Consider the following 15425-nt stretch of genomic DNA (forward strand, 5'->3'; position numbering starts at 1 on the left):
TACAACTTATTCCTGCATGTTAAGTATTTTAGGTTTAATTTCAAGGTTTGGCAGGAAGCTTCACTCTACAAGGATTATATTTTTAGCATAGTCGGTGGATTACAAATGTTGTTAAAACACTTATTCATTGATCAAATATTTATTTGGGATTTGGTATTACAAAATATATATATAAGTGGGTCAATAACATTTTTTGCTGGGTTACTTGGTTACCTTACCCAAAAAAACAAAAACAAAACGGCTGTGCCGTTTTGTAATAGCCCCGGAACACAATCTAGTTATTCTTAATTATGACGAATTTTGCAAATCAATTTTTGAGAAATGACACCCAAGAAGAAATTTCATTGCTGGCGTTAAGAAGTCTCGAATTTTTTATCTGGAAAATAATTCCATCCCCAGGCAACGTCTCGAGCTTATGCGAAAGATGTACGACCAGGTGTGCGATTGCCCGCGGGAGCCGGGCACGCCAGTCAATCACCAGCAGGACCCACTTAAGGACAGACTGGCTTGGGTGAAAATGCTCGGCAGGTAATGTCACAGCTGTTCGCGAAAAAAATATATGTAGATTTCGCACGACACAACATAGTTACACCCACCACCTTTTGTAACGAATATTATATGATCGTTTTCTAAAGTAAAACGGCAAAGCTAAATAAACCGTTTGCTGTTTTTAAGAAATATTATCCTACCATATTTTTATTTGAAAATGTTCTCGTTTCGTTGTTGGCAAATTAATTAAATTTTAGTTTTAAAGATTTTGTAATTTATTTAAAACTTACCTTGTGTGTGTTGTTTTACTTTTTTGCCAACCTTATTTGACGGATGGGTACGCATTTTTATTTTTGGCTGTTATATCGCAACTGCAACAATTGCATGCAACGAATCATTCTGCTATAATGCATGTAACTCACTACCTCCACCTGCTGTAACTGCCGTTTGAAATTGCGATATTTTTCTAACTCGCAAAAAACAAACTTGAAACACGGTTTTAACTCGTTGCTCGACTTGGTTTTCCGACTGTACCAATCTGGTCTTGTAAATTTGGCTTAACATTATGACAATGCTTGACGTTTATCGCCTGCGAAAACAAAAAATGTTTTTAAAAAATTAAATTAAAATCCAATTTTTTTGTAAATTAAAATAACATTAATGTGGCAAATGCAAAATATATTTAAAAATTCTTCTGAATTATTTTTTTCCTTTTTAACGTGTTTGGCTTAATGACTAAACCCTGACTGTTCGTTGCTTCGCGCGCTCACCCCGAAAACCACCCCGCCTCATTGGGGTACAAAGGCACTTTAGCCCCCCGAATTTCCACCTTTCCTGCATACGTCACGACCCCAACGACGCAACGCCCCCGTGCGGAAACACCCCCCTTAACAGTCCCGTCCCCGATTCCAGGTTAACTGGGGCCCCAGGTTCCACCATGCCCCACTCCACGTCAGAGAACAACTTTCTGGGTACCAGGAGCCCCACCCTGGGTGCTTTCCCGGCTTCCAGTTCACCCCCTTCCCCGGTGACGGTGCACAAATCCTGCTCCATGTCCAACCTCGAGTATGAGTCAGCGATTTACGCGCTGCTGAGTCAGCAGGATCCCTTTTACGATCGCACGCCCTGGTTTAGCATTGTCGGCAGGTTGGTGATTGGCTGCTGCTACCAGTAGTGATGTTGCTGTTTTATTGTGATTCTATAAATGATACGCAGTGATTGGCATGGTTTTGCTGATGCATGAATCTTTGGATTGCGACCAGATTTACCATGACTTTGTTTTGCGGCTTTAAAGCAGGCTGCGGAGTCGGAGTCAGACTCGGGACTCGGGACTCGAGTAAGACCTTGTAAAACTACCCGAGTCCCGAATCCCGAGTCCGACATGCGCATGCGCAGTACCGAATTTTAAAATTGATATGCCGCCAAATGGAAATTGTAAAGGTGGAATATTATATGGCGGATTTTTTTCCGACCTTGTATTGTGAGTGAATGAATTATACGACCCCCCATAAGTGGATTGCTGAATATCCACGTTATTTTAGTTACGTAAATTGGTGAAATACAGGCTGTAGTGTCCGGGCTGGACTCGGGACTCGACAAAAGTCCAACTCGGGTTATTTTTAACCGACTCCGCAGCCCTGCTTTGAAGTACGAACTTTGGCATTTTAGTGATTTACAATTAAATATGAACGAAATTGTTGACCACATTTAACACACTCTAACTATACCGCAAAATAAATGACTGCTTTTATTACACTTTCGGATGTTTTTTTAATTCATAACCCGTCTTCCTATAAAATATGCCAAAATGGCTTTAAACTTAAAAAAAGTGATCTTTTACCCTATAAAAAATAATTAATAAAGTTACATTTTTAATTTATAAGTTGTTTTTAATATTTGCTATATTGTTCTTTTGATATTTCGTTCATTTGGTAAATATATGTTGTAAATAGTTACCTTTATTAATCCTTATAATTGCTTGTACACACCTAGGGGTTTCGTGTACCTGAGCAACCTGCTGATGCCCGTCCCTCTTGTCCACAAGATGGCGGTGGTGAGCGACACCGGGGAAATTCGGGGATTTCTGAGGGTCGCCGTTCAACCCATACTGGGTAAGCACAAGCTATTTGCATATAGGTGTTGTTATATGTGATTTAACTTTTACTGTAGCTCTTTTTTTTCAACGGAGTTAGCTAACCCTTAAAATGCAAATACATTTTAATTCTTCTTCGAAATTAGCTTCTTTATTAAGTATAAATGCACACGTTGCAATTAATCAGATATGTATTTTATAAATTAGGGAAAAATATATTTTATTTTGTAGCTTTTTGTAGTTTTTCCAACGTTTAATGTGGCATTTTTCTGTAAATATATAATAGCATCGTTTTGCAGCGCTTTAGTGGTACAATTCAGCCAGTGCCTTTGTTAGTCTAAAAGCTAGAGTGTATAGAACTAAATCTACCCGCCTACAATACAATTATTTTGATTGATAGGTTTTAATTAGTTTTCCAGCATAATGAAGTAACGTTAAATTACTCCAGGCACAAAGGGAAACCGCAACGACGCATGGAACAACACAGCGATGCAGTACACGAGCAGGCGACAGTCCGCCACCGCCCACATAAAGTTCGACGAGCTCAGCGTCAACGTATGTGCTGGTTACGCTTTAAAGATATGTAGCAGGCCCTGTTATATAACCGATGCTTAGCGCGAAACATTTTAAATTGACGGGCGCACACCTTTTAATTGGGCCTTTAGGTTTGATCCAACAAGGCGGACTTAAGAATGGCGCATTATTGAAAAATATCACCGCTCTATCTTGCATTACACAATAAATATATTTTACTCCTATAAGCATCATCAGCTTACAGAAAACAAATATATTTATCGTGTAAAATCCCAAGAAATAGATTTTCGGTTTACCTATAGTTTTGTACTTTCTGACTATTTCGTTCTATCTAACATAGCGTATTTAATGCTTACACGTATTACTCGATATAAGCTTTCCAAACATTGAACTTTATGTCTGGAGTGATGACCTATTTTTTTCAACTAGACTGGAAACCAATTTACAAAACCGACACTTGTTTTCAGTTTTAAGACAAATACAGCTTTAACCGAGTTGCAACACAACACTGAAGCCTGTTTTCCTTTAAAGAACGCAATGTCCTACCGGCTGCAAATATAAAACATTTACTTTAGCTGGAGGAGCTCGCTTCCGAGTCCGGGTGTGACGTGAGTGAGGACTTCGACACGCGAGTGGTGGAGGGACGGGGAGACAGCTCGGCCGAGAATTCCATCATCGAGAGCAAGGAGGACAAGGACGACCCCGGCAAGTTGTCGGCCGACGACTCCGGCACATTCGACGCATCTGGATGCGAAGGTGGGCGAGAGGAATATCAGTAGAGAAGTTTTTGAGAAAGTTTTTGGGCCATGTCTTGATACTCGGGTGTACATAGGGCAACCACTTAGGGTCGCGCTATAACGCTTATGTATGATAACTTTTTTGAAACTGTTATGATTCGTCTAGTTATGCGAATTTGTTTCGGATATCTAACGTATTGCCATTATGTTTTTACGGAATTATATCACGCCATACTTTCTGAATAATCCAAAACTCGTGGAAGCTGTTTCTAGATGGTTGTTTTGCTAACCTTTTTTTAGCGTTTTAGAAGAAAACGTTTTTAAAATCCTTAAATTAAAAAATATTGTATCCCTGCCTGTAGTGTAAAGAACAAGTGGGAATATGACCGCTTCATGTGAACTACAGTTACCGGTTTGTAATTTTAAAATCTACCAAGGCTGTGTGCCTTGTTTAAAAACTAGTTTTAATGGATACAATAAACTTAATTAAAGACTTCACTAAAGTCGATTTGTTCAGTGAGAGGTGTGGCGCGAAGTTTTGATTAGGAAACTGATTGCATATAGTTATTAATATCTTTTTTATGTAAAATTGCGGGGCTGCAAGCGTTTAGAACTAGGAAGGCTTAAGTTCCGTTATACAATTAAAGCCTGGTTATACAAAAACCTGCATATTAACACACTACACCCAAATATTACCATTAAATTAAACATTAAAAAACAAAATCAAATTAGGAGAGAAACAGAAAATACATATTTTATACTTAAACGACCATGTATATTTCAATCAGGAAAACTGAGGCGTTCGCCTTAAAAATTATAATATTTAATAAATACCCAACCTCGCTTTAAAAATTACATATTTTTATGCTTGGTTTTAATTTTATATTCACGTTTCTTTCACCAGTCTTCAGCGAGCAGAATACGTTGGGCGACCTTGCAAATCACCTTGAAATCGGTTCGGAATTTCACTTTCGCGTCACGATTCTCGACGCCGTGGGAATTTCCACAAAGTACGCCGACATCTTCTGTCAATTCAAGTAAGTGCGACATCACAAGTACCTGTTGTTGTGTTTCTGGGAATACCACTATTTCAGTGGTTCTCAACCTTTTTTTTGGCGGCCCATTTTCGTTGCATAAAAATTATGTGGCCCAATGAATTTTTGTGAATGGACAAACTATAAAAAGGTTTAGAACAAAATATAGCGGAGCATATAACAATAAATTACATTTCATTTACATTCATACTCAATTCCTCCCCAAGGCATTATTCCTCTAAAAGTTAGGTATAGTGAAACAAATGGAACTAAATTCTTCAATAAATCTAGCTTTTCAAAATTGGTCTGTGGCCCATCTAGAAAGTTTCCATGGCCCACTGGTTGAGAACCGCTGCATTGTAAGCGCAAAGAAGCCCTTTTAAATAAATTACTGTTTTGCGACCCTTCAGGTTTTAAAGGAGTAAACAAAACAGTTTTGCTCTGCCTAATCACGCATTCTACAGAGCATCTCAATCTAGAATTGTAGTTTGCATGGTTTTACCATTTGGGTATTTACCTTTTATTCGGTTGTAACCCATTGTGTAAAAATAAAATCAAACAGTCAATACTCGCGGCCACCAAAACGCTTTCGGCATACTGTTAATTGTTAATTCCTTAATTTTCTTATTATTAGATGGTTTCTATCGCTTAATAGTTCGAATGTTCATGGGTTTTTATATTTTTAAACATTCCAATCGCGACTTACTTCAAAATACAAAGTATTGCTCGCAGTAGGAACAAAACACAGCTCCAAACGAGTCGGCACGTCTCTCGTTCTTGAGAACGATGCGGTCATTAATTATTCACCATGCACCTGACGCTTATTTTGTCTATGACGTCACAATGCCCACTGTTGTTTTCAGCTTTCTGCATCGACACGACGAGGCATTTTCCACCGAGCCGCTGAAAAACACAGGCAAAGGCGCGCCCCTCGGATTCTATCACGTGCAGAACGTAAGCCTTTTTTGCCAGCGTGACGTCATTCAGGGACCTAACTTTTTGTGACGTAATAACTGACGCGACGGTTTTTCCCGATACCGATCGCCCGGGACAAAATCGATGCATTTCAATCCATTCCACAAAAACTATATGCCAGTGTTATGTGACTTGCTTCGAATCTTCTACTGTCCGCTGTTAACCACAAATCGTTTAATTACGTTCGCCACGGTTGGCGACTTTCTTCTATTAACCGATCAAGTGATGGAAATTGAATAATTACTTTTAGATTTAACTGTATCGGAGGATCATAGTAATTAAGCGAAATTTCTTAATAAAGATGCTACTGTTACTCTAAATACAAACATTTATGGTTTTTCAGTTGTTATTTTTTTGGTGCTACTCTTTTAAGTATATAGTTCAGTCTGTTTTAAAGCTGGTAATAAATATATGATTGTAATTCGGTAAAGCCACAAGTGTTTACTTTGTACCTCCATTTAAATATATGATTAAATTGAACCTAACGATATCACCAGAATAAGGTAATGATGACTGTGCCATAAAGTCCGATTATCCAACTCACGTGTTTGCTTGTCCTTTCAGTTTTGCGTCAAGGTCACACCACGCTTCATCGACTACATCCGCTCGCAGCCAATCATATTCGAGATATTCGGCCACTTTTCCCATCATCCTTTGCACGAAGACAGCAAAGACATGGAAAGGTGGGCGATGATAAAGATATTTGTTTTTGAACTGTTGAGGAAATGATTTTTATTGATAAAGTGATTTGCTTGCCATTCTGCAGCTTTTACCTTCCGACGTCCGATGCGTCGTATTGTAATCATGCGATAAAACCTGATATTTTATGCAAAGTTATTTTGACTTGCAAGGAAACAACTGGTAGTGCTTTCTTAAATTTAGGCAGACTTTTAGGTGATTGAAATAACTTGTCCTCTAAACAAACTGCGCCCTTTAATTGCCATATAAACATATACTGTATCGTCACATACTCGAGAACACTAACTGGTATTGGGAATCAATTCCTCACCGATTTTTTTAAGACCTCCCTGGTTTCAATCCCAAGCTAACTAGATTTAATTTATAAAATATGCTGTTGTTACCAGTCATAGCAAACTAAAAAGAAGCTGAAAATCCCCCTCTTTGTCGTTTCACTTCGCGTGGTATTGCTACATTTCCTGATGAAGGCATCCTTCTTAGGAAACCGTAACATTATATAAAAATTAATAAATACCGGAAGAGCTTCTTTTTAGTAGAAGGTACATTACTGTGTTTAACGATGTTAATGTTAATAGTTTGTTGATGAGTCGACGCCCTGCCTCTATGACCCTGGCTCCACTTTCCAAACCAGGTGAGTGCCTATATCATTTTTTCGGACTGAAACCGATACCCGATTTTTTAAGTCAAACGACTGATGTTTTTATTAACTTGCGATATGGTAAATATTCAAGTTAATTTAAAATATATAGTTCAAATAACCTTTCAGTATATTTACTTATATCTATTTAACTTTATTTGCATATTAATTTTGCATGATTCTGAATGAATTATTAGTTTTTACCAAAAAAATGAAAAAATTGTTTGTTTTTCAGGTAAAGCCATATATGTTTTTCTTTTGTAACTTCAAGGCCCATAAGTTTTTTGGTTCGTTGCAGTGCCGGCGACGAGCATTAGCGACCACTACACCTTTCCCACCAGTGGAGGGAGCCAGTGCACGTACGACTTCATGGTTTGGTTCGAGATTTGCGAGTTGGAACCACAGGGAGAGTAAGTGTAACTCAATGTTAACATAACGACAATGGCTCGTCAATGGCAGACTGTTGTGTGTAAAGGTTTATGCTGATGTTGCCAATTTGTTGGGAATCTTTCGAAACTTAAATTTTCCACGAAAAAAAATTTTGGCAATATTTTTATTTGATATTCAACTTTGGCTAATAAATGCGTTGGTAACCAAGAATTCCCAAAGAGTACAATAATGTATTTTTAACCAGTCTAATTGATTAATTTTTTTAAACCACATGGTTAGTAAATGTTTTATTTTCTTTATATATTTTTAAAGCGGCAATATGACCTAAATTTATTTTTGGAATGTTTGTTGGTGAAAAAACGAAGTTTGGGGCTACTTTTAAGGTATTAATATAACTTTTTTGTTTGAAAACAATCCGAAACCAAACACCAAACTAGTTAATACTCATCAAATCGAATAAAGTCGAAGATTATTGCTTTTAACATTTCAAGAAGAGTTTATATTTTATTTTTAACATCTTGTAGTGTATTCTGTTTGAGTGAGTATCGTTTAAAATACTGTACAAATTACGAACATTGCTATAGGTTGGCCGTTATGTTACATTCCATATCCTCGTACTACATCCGTTAGCATTCCTTAATAACAAACCGTCCTATTTGCGCAGTTACACGGCTACTACAGTGGACCACCATGGCGACATCGCAAGCAACAGCGGCGTGTTTCTGCTCCACCAGGGCATACAGCGCCGCATAGCGGTCACGATTGTACACGAGCACGCTCCCGAGCTGATCTGGAAAGACGTCAAGGAAGTCGTTGTCGGTGAGTGAGTCTAAAACTTTGAAAACATGAATTTTTTTATGGGGTGTGCTGAAAATTACTAAAATACAATAAAAACTTAAGCCCTGTAATTCGTCCACTTGTTGCACAAATGTATTCGTTAACGAAAATCTTTGTTGGTTACCGCATTTGATTAATTTCATATCTGTAAATCAACAGGAACTGTTGAACCATAATTTATTTTGGAAAGCAACAATACAATTTGTCGTTTAACAGTGCTACTGCTACCTTATCTCCAGGTATATAAACATGTGTGCGTATAACGACTCCGTAACTTAATATAACACCACCAATTAGGTTGGGACTAGGGATGCTCAAAGTAGAATATCGAATCCTTGGATTCGAATCCAGATGGGATTCGAATCCAATTCTGCCGTTTATTTCGGGTAATTGGAACCGATATCATTTAATGTTTTACCGCGGATTGTTGCGCCTAATTGCACAAACTCGTGTGGTAAGTTGGCCTGTCGCCGCGGCGACCAATTTACAGTGCTTGCTTTAAATGTAACCTTGTAGTGCACTGTCAGCGTTTTTTCGGGCGACCAATTACCGCGTCTCGCGATAACGTTCGTCTAATAATTAAGTGTCAATCAAGCGTTATTGGGCGAGCGATCAACGTGTAGTTTCTGGTGTGGAGTTTGCAATTTCCCTAAATGCGTTAAGTTGCAAAAGTAACATAGCGTTGCAAAACGTGCTGGCCGTCCACAAAATGCGCTATGGGGTTACTTAAAGTCAACTTTAGGCCAATATTCAGGGAAGTTATGCAGTTATGCACCACGTAATTGTCAAGAATTCGTTATGTCAATAATAACTTTGTATTCTTTGCAGTACATCATATGACTGCATAGCAGATCATGTTAGTCAAAAAAGAAGCAATAATACTTAATAATGCTTTCAAAATCAGGACCGAATTGCTTAAGACTTTTATGTGCAGTGTTGCATTTGCTCACTTTTGGCAAAAATATAAGTTTTGGACACAACCTGGGCAGTTGACATATTACAGTTTACAGAACGGCTTAAGATGACAGAACTTTGTTAAGAATGTTAAACATATGAGAGAGTTTTTTTATTATAATGTTCACATGTTAGAAAATTGTTTGGGCTATTTTTTGCTGTGATTGTGGGCCCTGTAGGGTAGATTAAGATTAATCCCTTCCCCAAACAAAATCGAGGATAAATAATTTAATAAAAATATATTAGGATTCGCTATTCTGGATTCGTTATTCTAGATTCGAAACCTATTATTCTAGAATACCTTGGGATTCTACTTTGAACATCCCTAGTTGGGACTAACCGAAATCGACTGTGCTGTAAGTCACATCAATAAATATATGTCTTAACTCTCAGGAGAAGTGTAATGTGTAAATAATTTTATTTTGTATTACATAATTTGCCTTACTTTATTGAAACGTGATGCCAGGCATAAATAAGCAATTTACTATTATCTTATTTTGGGCCTTGTTTTTTTATATATTAGCAGTTCGTTCTTGTAACTATATGCATCTAATAACCGCAGGCCGAATCCGCAAAAAGCAGAAAGCCGAAGATTGTCCCAACTCAACCGACAACATTCTCTCCCTAAGCTTACTTCCTGGTCATTACGTCTATCCGCCCATTGACGACAGGTGAGTGCAACTATATATTGTATTTATCCTTTGTTAAAAGGAAGATTTAGCTAAGCCATTTGTCAGACCCTATTGTATAGACATGCCAAGGAGTTGAGCTAACCCCCTATTAGTAACTTCACGTAATAGTAAATAGTTTTAGCTTTTATGTATTTATGTATTTAATGTTAATTTCACTTTTGTTATCGTGTATTTTATGTTGTATTACTTTTACTTTTCAGAATCTCCTATGGAAGAGATACAAGGTAAGTTTTTATGTATTTCTAGATAATATTTAAATACATGGCCATGCCCACTGCGTATGTAATGACCTATTACAAAACTGTAAAAATAGATATTTTTTCTGTTGACTGTAAATTAAAAAATATTAATGATATGGGCATTGGGCCGGTGTAATTAATGGCGAGGTACTGCTTTACCTTAAAAGCAAAAATTAAATTTTCTAAAACATTTCAACGTAATCTAAAAACCACATGGAAACCCATTGGAAACGCAACCGTACGTTTTTTACTGGTATTGTCGCAGAACATTTTATCGCTTCGAATCGTCTTGGGACAGCTCGCTGCACAATTCCCAGCTTCTCAACCGGGTAACCCCCTCCAGCGAGAAGGTCTACATCACTCTCACCGTTTATTTGGAAGTGAGTGAAAACTGATAAACCTTGGACTGTACGTCCTATTGGCGCTGCGTATGATTATTCTGTGCTGCCTGCATAAACAACTACCGAAACTAACTGTTAGATTTAAAATAAGAGGTCTACATCACTCTCGCTGTTTATTTGGAAGTGAGTGAAAAGTGAACTCCAGACTGTCCTTCTTATAGTCGCGGCGGCGTGTTGTTATTCTGTTCTGCCTGCATAAACATTAAACAACTACCGCATCTTACTGTCAGATTTGATATAAGCTGTGTGCGAAATCACAATACTGATGGTTAAGTTAAATTGCGATTAGAAACTGTATTTATTAGGTTCCCAGTTTTCACGCTTTTTGAAAGCTAAATTTTTTTTCCAAAACCTGAAAAGTTTGACAACCACTGTCTTAGACCAACGATCAAAAAAATCCAATGTGAAAAGAACGAAAAATTAAATATTTACTTCGAAATTTTAATTCCCGGCGCCCAAGGATTTAAATTTGTCCACCCGAAGTGCCTGAAATATGCAATACCTATCTACACGTCTGTAGACGGTTGTACTAAAAATGTCGAAATCTCAATCTTTCAGCATGTGTTTTCTGCTTGCTTTCACAGCTGGACAACTGCGTGGTGCCCGTTGTTATCTCCAAGGACCTGTGCCTGATGGTTTGCAACCGGGACGCCAAGCTCCGGACTCCTCGCACCCTAAGGAGCTTTTTCAGCGGATCATACAGATCGCCTGACAGGTGACTTCGCAAATTCGAATATTTTTTTCGCAAAACAATTTGTTCATATTCTTTGGACTTTTCTGTCTTAGTCAAAGTCTGTCATTATTAAGTTCTAGTTATTTAACTTTGGAACACAATACACGGGTTTCTTTAATAATTTCAATAAAAATATCAAGCCATAATATTCGATAAAAACGACACAAAAAATAGCAGCAAAAAAAAGGCGATGTATGAGTACACCCCATGACCCGTACATCGCTTTTTTTCGCTGCTATTTTTTGTCCATTTTTTCTTTCTTTTTACGTCTTATCGCTTTTGTCTTCACTTGATTTTTTACACTGATGATGGCATGAGTTATTGCTGAAACGTCTGTAAATTGCAAAATGTCGTTTTTATCGAATATAATGCCTTTGATATTTTTATTGAAATTACTAAATTTTGCAAAAAGGTTCCAATTGAATAAGAGACTGATGATGACTTATTTTGTGGCGAAATATATTTCTCATTTAAGTAACTAGTACTTTCAGTTTGTCAGCAATTTGTGTGTTCTTTTTTTGTGCTGATTGCCCCGGTTCGAATTGGCACCCGCTTGACAGCGTCTTTAATGCATTTTTTGTATTTTTTGGAACCTATAGGCAAAAACTTGCTCATGTAACGAGCCTTGCTCCATTTAATAGTTCGAAATATCACAGATAGTTTGCTCGCCCTAAAGCGGCATAAGGCTGTTTAAGTTTTAGCGAGCAAAAAAATACCGCTATGTGCAGTTTTAAAAGTGCTGCTAATAAATGACTCAAAAACAAATACTAACTCGGCCTACTTTATATTGTGAGATAAGGATGTTCGATACTTGACATTCCATTCTCATACCGATACCCGATATTTTGGACAATTAAATTACTCGGATCGGCTCCGATAGGTATCGGATCGGCACCGATACTAACCTAGTATCGGAGGAATACTGATACAACCACTTGGTATCGTTCGGATCCGATATTAACGTCAAACCTATCATCTGTTTTATTTTATTCAACCTTACGAAAGCGACTTGTCGCCGAAACGTTGTATAACGAATACAGTAACCTGAGAAGCATTTTTTATTGATCTGTTTCAATTGTTATAAGGCGTTTACTAATTTGTTTGAGACTCTTAATTTGATTGAAACCAGTATAAAAAATGTAATCATGTAACTAACCATTTTTGCTATTCATTTTTAGAACTTTGTTTTTCTAAAAATGCTGGCATAAATGTCATCGTTTATTGATAAAATGACCTGCCTGTTTCCCTCGCCTCTGCTTGGGTTCATTTTATCATCGATTTCAAATAATTCTTTTTGTGGCTGTTTCGATTTTTCTCAATCAATCGTGACCTACCGAATTGGAAATCTTTTTGTCCTTGAGGCTCCAAACCCAATTCATGAATATTTTATTGTGTATTTTCGTTCGCCTCTGAGCATACTTCTATATTAAAACGACTGGGGTCGAACGAATTCGAACGCCATACAATTTTCTCATTCGCTGGCGTCTGAAGAAAATGTTATTCTAAAAATAAGAGTAATTTAAATGACAGTCAAAATTAAAAAAAGCTTTAGCGCTGCTTATTTGTAATCACTAAATTAAAACAATTTTGGACAGCCTAAACAGTATCATTTTACTTTATATATTTTATTTTTTTTTTGTAACTTTACCTTTATCCTATCACCGGGGCAGGTATTAATTTACCTTAAAAATGAGACATTTTGACCTTTAAATTTACAATTTTTGGGCCTGGATGCAGATCGTACAAGAACTCGGTAAATATTTTATTTATGCATTTGAAGTTCAATCGTTCAAATCGTAAGAAATCCAAATTTACATCTAAAACGTCGTATATAAACGGAATCTCACGCTGAAAATAAAATAAAATCATTTGGGTTCGAATCAGTTGATATTTATTCTGTTTAGTAAAAATCGGTATTAAAAATAGATATTTTATATTGCGAAATACAATTTTTTTTTAATTTAAAGAACGGATTATATGCTTTTTTTACTTTTTTGTTTTTGTTTTTGCTAAACAGTCTAAATTTCCATAATTATATCACTAAACTTTTAATGTCTACAGCAATCGCGTGAGTGGCGTTTACGAGCTGTCGCTCAAGTACAACGACACAGGAGTTGGAAGTCCGGGGTCGCGTCGACGCCTGAGGCGCGTCATCGACACGTCATCAACCTACGTCAGAGGGGAAGAGAACCTCGCCGGGTGGCGCCCCAGAGGCGACAGCTTGATACTGGAGCACCAGTGGCAGTTGGACCGATTCCACAAAGTGCTCGAGGTGCTTTAAAAAAGTCAAACATATAACCATCGGCAGCGATACTTGTCGTAAAATGTCAAAAACACTGTTTTTTTTAAGAAATTAGGCTACACCTAAGTATAAAGTTTGGTTATGACTTCTCAATCTTTTTTAAACCTACCTGTTTATTATTTTTGTCTACCCCTACTTTACGATTAAATTACCAAGTGTAAAACAGTTTTTGTAGAAATATTCTGAATTGACTTGTTTATTTCTTTAATAACTAAATTGTGAAGTACTTCTAAAATGTAACTTAGGTTTTAAAAAATGGGGTTTGAAATATATCTACCTTATTTTTACAACACTTATAGACTAGTATATACAACTGCTGCCAGGCCTTTAAAAGTAGTACTGACCAATAATAACGGCTCACATTTCATAGTACACCTTAACCCATTTAAAGGCTTCCGGTGTAACCTAATCATTAGAACTAATCGTACAGGGAAAATTTTCCGAATAAAACGCTTTGTATGGTACCAGCGCCTTTTGCCCAAATTATTTTTTAATCTTGCTTCTCGGTCGTTCAGGTTGAAAAGACTCGTCACATTCTGCTTCTGCAAGACACCATCAGCGCCGACCGAGCCGCCTCTTCCGTCAACCAATCAGGTCGCAGCTACGAACCCGTAGGAAAAGAGGAAGCAGCGGTCACGCTCGAGTGCGCACCCGAGCCACGTGACCAAGACGAACACCAATCCGACGAAACAAAAGCACTGCCTTTCAAGTATGCGCCGTACTGTATTTTAATCAAAATGATTTGAGTGTACTCTACTTAACCAACTTCACAACCACAAAACCAATAAAATTTTATTATTGGTGCGAGTCGTTATTATATCTAAAAAATATAGAGCTGGTGTGAGCAAATTGCGGCTCGCTCACAGGTTTTGGTGTCTTAACAGTAATAGAAATGTTCACTTTTTGGATTGACACTACTGATTTTGCGGCTCGCTTGGGTTTGTTTCGTATTACCCTTTGATTGACCAAGTTGTTCCACGCTTAACATAGACCAGGGGTTCTTAAACTGGGGTCCATGTACTCCTTGGGGGTCCGTGAACGAGTTTAAGGGGTCCATGAAGGCCTTATTGAAATATTAGTCTATATTTAAAGTCCTAAATTAGCAGGTTTATGAAGTCTATATGTATTGTGACGTTGATTATGACGTCATTTTTATTTTTTTGCCTCCCGTGGTCCACGGGAAGCAAAAAAAAAATTAGGGTCCGCGGTAAAAAATGTAAGAACCCCTGATGGCTGATATAGACTATTGAGTTATTCGACAGTTATAAAAAATATGGTATTAAATACTTCATCTGTTTTATTTTACCTTCCTCGGAGTTGACATCTTTAACTTTTGCTTTTTTTTTTTTTAGGATGTCGTCTCTGACAACCTTTGACAACTTCGGTGACGTCATGGCTCGCGACCTTCCCTCGAAAGTGCGCAAGAGCGCCACCACTGGTTGTTTGACCAGACCTCGTGACCTACCATCGCCTCTTAACGGCGATAAAGAACTCGCTCGAAAGGTATTTTTTAATAATTGACAAAAATTGAATGACAGTTCAGTTTACAATACTGTCAATAATACTTGTTGAAAACTTGAACTCCGTGACAAAGCAGTTGTTGGTAAATTCATTATTTCCATGCAAGTGTAGTGTGCCAACTATTTTTCCCCTAAAGTTTAAGTTTATCATTTTTTCAAT

General features: G+C 37.4%; 1 protein-coding gene across 6 annotated transcripts in view; it reads left to right on the forward strand.

Moving 5' to 3' along the window:
* The window catches only part of LOC146167555 (kinesin-like protein KIF1A), a 39048-nt gene that overhangs the window by 17891 nt on the left and 5732 nt on the right, over window positions 1-15425 (forward strand). For 4 of the 6 annotated variants that reach the window (XM_083382194.1, XM_083382347.1, XM_083382273.1 and 1 more), the window contains 18 exons: window positions 400-528; window positions 1294-1635; window positions 2482-2600; window positions 3030-3136; window positions 3691-3871; window positions 4757-4889; window positions 5750-5840; window positions 6426-6544; window positions 7136-7191; window positions 7496-7607; window positions 8252-8406; window positions 9941-10049; window positions 10271-10294; window positions 10575-10689; window positions 11295-11425; window positions 13505-13715; window positions 14261-14454; window positions 15098-15248. In XM_083382194.1, coding sequence (XP_083238320.1) covers window positions 400-528; window positions 1294-1635; window positions 2482-2600; window positions 3030-3136; window positions 3691-3871; window positions 4757-4889; window positions 5750-5840; window positions 6426-6544; window positions 7136-7191; window positions 7496-7607; window positions 8252-8406; window positions 9941-10049; window positions 10271-10294; window positions 10575-10689; window positions 11295-11425; window positions 13505-13715; window positions 14261-14454; window positions 15098-15248 — 2479 coding nt within the window. The remainder of the gene's footprint in view (window positions 1-399; window positions 529-1293; window positions 1636-2481; window positions 2601-3029; window positions 3137-3690; window positions 3872-4756; window positions 4890-5749; window positions 5841-6425; window positions 6545-7135; window positions 7192-7495; window positions 7608-8251; window positions 8407-9940; window positions 10050-10270; window positions 10295-10574; window positions 10690-11294; window positions 11426-13504; window positions 13716-14260; window positions 14455-15097; window positions 15249-15425) is intronic. The other 2 variants (XM_083382494.1, XM_083382569.1) reach the window with 2 other exon arrangements.

Source organism: Ascidiella aspersa, chromosome 1 (genome assembly GCF_963924565.1).
Source record: "Ascidiella aspersa chromosome 1, kaAscAspe10.2, whole genome shotgun sequence".
Classification (NCBI taxonomy): Eukaryota; Metazoa; Chordata; class Ascidiacea; order Phlebobranchia; family Ascidiidae; genus Ascidiella; species Ascidiella aspersa.